Source organism: Aplysia californica, unplaced genomic scaffold, assembly GCF_000002075.1.
Source record: "Aplysia californica isolate F4 #8 unplaced genomic scaffold, AplCal3.0 scaffold00589, whole genome shotgun sequence".
Classification (NCBI taxonomy): domain Eukaryota; kingdom Metazoa; phylum Mollusca; class Gastropoda; order Aplysiida; family Aplysiidae; genus Aplysia; species Aplysia californica.
The window spans coordinates 136,751-144,283 of record NW_004797859.1 but is presented as its reverse complement, the minus strand read 5'-3'; the positions used below and the strand labels follow the sequence as shown (position 1 = coordinate 144,283).

At 41.8% G+C, this 7,533-nt stretch overlaps 1 protein-coding gene across 1 annotated transcript; it reads right to left on the bottom strand.

Annotated features, from left to right (window-relative positions):
• Positions 1–277: 277 nt before the first annotated feature.
• Positions 278–6,335, bottom strand: LOC101860767. The gene is made up of 5 exons (XM_005107267.2): positions 5,984–6,335; positions 4,693–4,826; positions 3,136–3,388; positions 1,803–1,873; positions 278–1,279 (listed from the first exon to the last, which is right to left on the bottom strand). Exons 1-5 carry the CDS (start codon positions 6,112–6,114, stop codon positions 330–332), a joined length of 1,539 nt encoding a protein of 512 aa, XP_005107324.1. The 5' UTR covers positions 6,115–6,335; the 3' UTR covers positions 278–329.
• Between the last annotated feature and the right edge of the window lie 1,198 nt (positions 6,336–7,533).

The following is a 7,533-nucleotide window of genomic DNA, read 5'->3' as shown; positions in this document are numbered from 1 at the left end:
GTTGTTGTTGTTGTTGTTGTTGTTGTTGTTGTTGTTAATTAGTTTATTTGTTTGTTTGTTAGTTTGTTGTTGTCTGTTTGTTTGTTTGCTTGTTTGTTTGTTGATTTGTTTGTTTGTTTGTTTGCTTGTTTGTTTGTTGATTTGTTTGTTTGTTTGTTTGCTTGTTTGTTTGCTTGGGGAGCAGCATCGCTCCACGCAAGAACTTTCGGATGCTTGCTGAGAAACAACACATAATATGCCACATACGAGAATAAAAAACGTAATTGAAAAACAATAATATTATATAAGTACATCCTCTTCTACTAGTATTTTTCAAAACAATACAATTTTCATCGAAAAAGACCTTCCATAACCGGGAAATTATCCATGAGTTCGTCAGAACTCGGGAAATAATTATCGTTCAAGTTTGCGTCTGAATTCTTGATACTTTTATCCTCAATAATCATGTTGTCACTGGGAAGGTTTCCAACATTTTCCGCCGAGACACCAAGATGTAACTGTCTGCTTACGTCATCTCCAGATGATAAAGACGCCGTATTTCCTCCGGAAACAGAAGTCGCAGAGGTCTCGGTGTTATTGTTGTTACTTTCATGTGGCTTTGGTATGTCCGCGTGAGAAACAAGGGTATCACTTCCTCTTGTGTCGTTCGTACTTTTCTCAAAACCATCCACTTCACTCGCGTTCTTCCCTATGTCGCTCTCGGATACAGTAGTAGTAGTATTATTATTATTACTGTCAACGCTACTGATTGAGCTTGCTATCGAACTTCCCGTTAACAACTCTCCTCCTCCATTTTCACCGGTATTTGAATTTCCGCTCGAACTGTTTGTTTGTTCGGTTTGGCCTTCTGCTCCATGAGGAGTCGCGGACGAAGAAAGAAGCGCAGAGCTGTTCTCCACTATCTGTTGAACTATGGAACTTCCATTCCTATCCTTCGAAATCTCCTCGTTAGGAACTACATTCACATCGCTTTCTCCAGAATCCAAAGAAACTCCCTCGGAAATTGCAGACGTGACCTCATTTTGGAGGTTAACGAAGTCGTTCGGCCTCATGTCACCATGATTTTTCAGAGGTGGAAACTCTTTTCTGAGATTGTTTGCCTTCGCTGCGGGCACGAGAGCACCCGTTGACGGAGGGATGTTGAAGCTGTCGAAGGGGTCTTCTTGCTGAAGCTGGTAGCCTCTGTTGTTTCGGTACCAGAAAGATTTTTCGAAAAGTTCCAGGTCGATCTCGTTGGAAACGTCTTCCAGCACATTTGCCAGGTTCAGGGTGAAAGAACCTGAGGTGCAAAAATAGAGATTGAGTCTTAAAATGTGTATTTAAAGTATGAAATACTAAGTTATTTTCAGGACCGTATTTTCCTTAGCATCAGTTTCAGAATCTCTAAAGTTAAAACAGAGAGTAGATGAAAGAGGGGAGACTGAGAGAAAGGGGGAGAGGCTGAAAGGGAAAGAAAAAGAGATAGAGGGATTATGATTTCAAACAGAAACACACATCCGTCTCATCAAGAGATAAATAATCTTTCTGCGTGAGTTAGCTTTTGTCATCAACACCATTCGAAAATCTTTCGAAAGGATTAATAAGATGACGCAAAGAGCAAATGTTTGAACAAAAGTCATTAAAAATCTCAAGGACATATTCAAAATATCTAGCCTTGTGTACGAAAGACGAAGACAGTTGTAAGCCAAAACAATTTTTGTCATAATAGCACAGTGCAAAATTTTGATTTCGAAAAAAACGACTTTTCAATCGAGAAAGCGAAAAAGATTTTGTATACAGCGCGAAGTACACACTGGGCTTACCATTTCTACTGCACTCCAGGGGTTGCGATTCAAGGAAATACACTTCTGAATGATTGTGAACCACCCATGCGCTGAAATGAAAATACAAACAACCGTATTAGCTGCTTTATTTTATTTTTAATCTGTCCTTGGTAAGTGCGTGGATGAATCAAATATACGTTTGTGAGCATCTGCGTGTAATTCTATTGTTCCTAATGATAATTTGCATAAAACATTTTAGAGAGATGTTCAAGAAAGTGTGTTGACGTGATATATTTCTTTCAATTAAACCTAAGAGAGAGAAATAGTCCTGTCCTAAAGAGGCTAAACCTAAAATAAAACAATAGGCCTATCTTGGATAGAAAAAAAGGCCTATCCTACAAATAAAAGTTGGTCAGTACTGCATCATAAATCCAGGGGAAAGACGGACCAAGGCAGATACATAATAATATGGGAAAAGATAAACAAGCAAAAGTACACAGTCAGGGGCTTTGGAAATCAGAACTAGAGTGGTATACTCTTGAATAGTCTTGTATCCATTAAAGTAAAGTTGTTTCTGCGTCCGATCCGGACATGGAGGATTGCCTTTTGGTAGGGTGGCCAGTTCCTTTCCGCGCCGCCTTTACTTCCCCAACTCGAAGTCAGGTACCCATTACTGCTAAGTGGGCAAGAGGGGGCGAAAAAATCCGTTTCCGAACCGAGGCTCGAACCCGGACTTTCCGCTTTATTATATAATACAGAGCATATCCCCTCTTTACAGCATGCGCTATGCGCTTTACAGCTACAGCTTTATTATTACCTCAACAGACCTCAGAACACTCAGATACATTTCCTGCTTCCCGGGAAGCATACTGTGTAAGCAGCTGATTAAGAGCTTGAACATTAACAAATTGACAATATCTTTCGCCATCTAAGAGCCTTCCGTGGAAATAACGTCGGGCCGAACTGAGCAACCTCACGATTTCGAGTAGCATAACCACACACTAGACCACTGAAGCCATGACACTGCTTGAGGACATACAGCGGAGAAGCTGCTCAAGGGGGTTCAATGGTTATATTTTTAACATATTCTAGTATCCGAGAATGTCAAGCACAGAATTGGAGCTAAAGGAAATGAAATTAAGAATACAAGTAAAGAACGTTTCTGCACGACACAACTTCATACCCAACGGAGCAGGAAGACGAACCAAGGAAAGTTAGGAGTTCAGTCCACAGGAAGAGTTGTGATTTTGACAAATGTGTTAAATTGAATAATATTCCCCAGAAATGACAACACCCAACACAAAAACCCACAAGCACAAGATTAAATCTTCATTTCTTAAGTTAACAGACAGTCGACAAATCAACCACCTACATAATTCTCACTGGTCCATGATTGTATCCATCAGGGAGCCATTTTAGGAGGACAGACTTTCGGTTCTTGTCTGCCTTCCAGTGAAATGCGCCATGGGTCTCCGAGGAGTAAGTGACAACCTCACTGCATGTACCCACTATGACGTGGGGCTCGTTCTCCTCAAAGCTTCCGGCCACTTCCCCGTGTTGGTCGACGGCGTAGGCTGAGAAACCGGTCACCGAAAGCCCAGATTGGGGGGTTGCTTTGATTTCCACTGGGAACATCAGAACAATGAAATTATGTTGTTTGTACTTATGAATGTAACGTGGGTGTTCTAGTGGTTCTCTCTCTCTCTCTCTCTCTCTCTCGTTCGCTCGCCCACTCACTCTATGTGTGTGTCTGTGTGTCTGTGTCTGTGTGTGTCTGTGTGTGTCTGTGTCTGTGTCCGTATTTGTCTGTGTATGCATGCATGTGTGTGAGTGTCTTAATGTGTGTATGTATGTGTGTGTGTGTGTGTGTGTGTGTGTGTGTGTGTGTGTGTGTGTGTTCGCTTATTCAAAGCAGATCTATGATGAACTCTGTCATTGTATGACAATTGTCTTGGTAAATTGACATGGTTTTCTATTCAAGCATCACTCGAGCATCAACAAGCTTGTCTTTTGATCAAATAAAGAGTTATAGCATCTCACTACAAGTTGTATATTTGTATATTTAGTTTATACTACAAATAATACGAAACCAAAACAAAACCAAAATATTCAGGAGTACTTAATAAGGAAATTGAGTAGATTCTACTGCATACTTATCGAATGTATAAAGTAAAGCTATGAAAATGTGCAGTGGGTCGCATTCTTTTTAAGTGAAAGCTTCGCTCTCAGTATACCAGAGAATAGCGAGCAGTCTTACTAAATATGAAATAACAACAGTAAAATGCACATAGCCGTCTGTGGTACAACGATTAGACACTTCGAAATTGCACGCAGAAGAGTAGGGAAAATGTACATCGAGTATCGTCGCCCTTCTTCTAGGACGACGCATTACATTTACCTCGAGTAGGCCCTCACGTGAGAGGCAGGATCGAATGAATTATCTTGCCTGCTAGATTATCTAAATTGTGTCATATTGGGCGTAAAACACCTGCAATTACAGTAACAGAGAGCACACTTTCTTTAAGCACTCGACAGGAGCCTCGTTCCCATTAATCCCCGTGAATTCTCCGAGGTTTAAGTCTCTTCAGTTCGGTGTCTATCAATCTCAGTGACTACTGGTTCCATTGTGGCATAGACTGTTGAAATCGAGGTCATATTTGAATAATATGTTCTCTAAACTGAGTGTCTCTGATTATTGAATCCAGATTTTGAGAGTGGTAGTAGTGTATCATCATCATCATCATCATCATCATCATCATCATCATCATCATCATCATCATCATCATCATCATCATCATCATCATCATAACAATAATAAGCAGTAGCAAATGTAGCAGCAGCAACAGCACCACCACCACTACCAGCAGCTGCAGTAGCAAGACTAATATGCTCACCATCAGTCAGCTAAAGCTCTACAATCAGTACTCACCAACCACGCTGTCCAGCCAGTACGTGCTGGCGTTGACGATCAGAGAAAAGAACTGATTGTCATTGTCCAGTTTGGGCCGGCATAAACCCTTGCAGGCAGAGTCGAAGTGCAGAGGTTGGCGTTTAAAGGCAGGCCTGGAAAAACATGTTTTTATAACATTTGGGAGATTTTTAAAGATTCGTTTTGTTTAGTTGTTGTCGTTGTGCTTTGTTTATTTTACATTGTCTTTTGTTCTTTTTTTTTTTTTGGGGGGGGTGGCTTTTTACTAGCTAATAACACCTGCGTATGTGATATAATGTTTAGGTTCTTCGCTTTCGCGCGCAGAAAACCCGACTTCATTTCCCGTGAGGGGAGAATTTGTATTGAGTACGTGTCTTGGTCTTAATGCTTGAGGTTGTATTCGATCGTCTCAGCCTGGCTCGGCTCTGACAGGCAGGGTTAAAGACCGCTTCCTATTTGATCTAAATTGAGTCGATGGGGGCGAAAAAACTGTAATAAAAACAATAAGCCAGAATCAAACCAAAGCAGTTCAACTGCACATATAAACAATAGGCAAATGGGTCTTAATGACTGGACTTAACTGGAAAGACTGGTGGACAAGTGACAGAAGCACGATTATTAGTATGCATTAGTCAAGGAGGTCTAATTTCAACTTGGAAATGTGGTGACACTTGGGTTAGCCCTGACAGGCAGGGTCCCCTAGGCTTGTAGATGTACCAGGGATGTCTCGTGGCGCGGCTTTCCGTTCCCCAGGAGCGACAGCCACAAAAATAACCTCCAACCCTCCTTTCGAAAAGGTCTATACTGCACTGATGGGGGCGTAACATTCCTTACAACTACTTATAATAACGATGGTGTATCGATGTGAGACATAAAGAGGTTACAGGTTTTCTTGAACAAGTGTCTAAGAAAGTTACTGAGGATCATATGGACAGACAAGGTCACCAACGAAGACGTGTTAAGAAAAACAAGACAGATCCCAGTCAAAGATGAGGTATGAAGAAGGGGATGGCGATGGATTAGACATACTCTCAGGAAGCCAGGCAGCTGTATAACAAAGAAAGTGTGGGATTGGGATCCACAGGGTAAAAGATCAAGGGTAGACCGCATAGAACATGGAGAAGAATCACAGAAACTGGTGAACAGAAAAGTGGGAAGACAAGGAACAACATCAAGAGGCAAGCCGGGGAAGAGAAAGGTGGAAAGTATTTGTTCGTTGCCTATACCCCGATGCAGGGTGAGAAAGGCAATGATGATGATGACTCACAATTACAAATATATATTCTCTTACCTGTTGCAGTATACACTTCTCACACCAGAAGTACCTCTTGCCAGGAGCTTCCCGTCGCTGAATGCCAAACTCAAGGAGACGCCAATTGCCAGAAAGGCAAAAAATGTTAACCAAAACGTGTATTTCGCCATCGAGATCTCCACAAGAGTACAAGAAGACTTGACGTCGTCACACGAAAGTACGTTCCGATTTAAACCTTCTCTTTTCTAGCAAGCACTGCCTGTATGAGCAGTTTAATGCTTTTGGTTAATTCTTTTTCTTCTTCTTTTTGGTGAGAGTGAGTGACGTACCGCCTTCCTCATCCTTCACCGCCACCTCCTCGCGATCCGACCGTCTTTCCTGCACTGCGGTGGAGATGTGTATCCACCGGTTATAGATCTACACGGGGGAGATTTTTTACGTCCAGGTGAATGCTGCATAAGGAAGGGCAGGTGGGGCAGGGTGGGGGATGGGGGGGGGCTAAAGGTTGTTTTAGGTAACTTTTGCTGTTGGGGAACGAAAAGCCACGTGACGCGACATCCCTGTACATGTGTAAGCAAACGAGCAGATGATTAGATTTGAGCAAATACGTGGATGTCAATGTAACCTGTATAATGTGCATGATCCACGTGACATTTAAACCTTCGTTGTCCACCATCATCATCATCATCATCATCATCATCATCATCATCATCATCATCATCATCATTGTTGAAAAGGCAGAGTAGGTAGGGAAAGTCTTGATTGATTCTCATTCAGCAAATATAAAATTTAAAAAAATTCAAAATAGGAAAAAATGTTGATTAAAACGACTCAACGTTTCCACTAGAAAGCTTCTTCAAGAGCAAACATGAGTAATACTAACGACATCGTCAATGTCACAATCGTGGTCGTTTATATCAACTGTGATAGGTAAACTGCACCCGTTGCGTAAAATACGAGTGGCGTTGGTGCCCTCGTCGTTAGGCTACCGGACTGGTAATCGTGAGATTGCGGGTTTGAAGATTCGAGCCTCAGCTCGGTCCGACGTTGTGTCTTTTGGGAAAGGCACTTTTTCGCGAATTCCGCATTATGACAAAAGCTAGGCTGAGTTGTTAGTGCAAAGGTTTGAGTAACAGGAGACGAAAAAAACAAAAAAGTCTGGCAAAGACGCGAAATGAATCACAAAAATAATATCAGCAGTATATTATTTGAAAAGTGAGCCAGATAACTGAGGAAATGCTGAGCGCGGGCTGGATAACTTTTTTCTTCCAAATATACTGTACTATGAATACAACCCCTCCCCCCCCTCCTCCCCCAAAACCCCCAGACAAAAAAACAAAAAACAAAAAGTCTATGAAAACCCGTTGAAATTGTTTTGAGGTGACTGGATTATTTTGGTGACCAAGGTCTGAGTACGCTACCAACACACTATTTAAGTTTTTGTCGTACACGGTGGTGTGATGGCAGGCCAGATGGACTGAATTCAACGGCCGATTCAGTCATGCAGGCCGTATAATTTGATCATGATGGTGATGATTCATAATGATCATGACAATGCTGATGATGATAATGACAACCCTCTACCTCAT

Bases quoted from the DNA above. Each gene is read 5' to 3' on its own strand.
- LOC101860767 (XM_005107267.2), bottom strand. From the start codon at position 6,114: ATGGCGAAATACACGTTTTGGTTAACATTTTTTGCCTTTCTGGCAATT. The intron at 3,389-4,692 runs GTGAGTACTGAT...TGATGTTCCCAG, and splicing joins CTGGCTGGACAGCGTGGTTG to TGGAAATCAAAGCAACCCCC. The intron at 1,874-3,135 runs GTAGGTGGTTGA...TTTTCATTTCAG, and splicing joins CATGGACCAGTGAGAATTAT to CGCATGGGTGGTTCACAATC.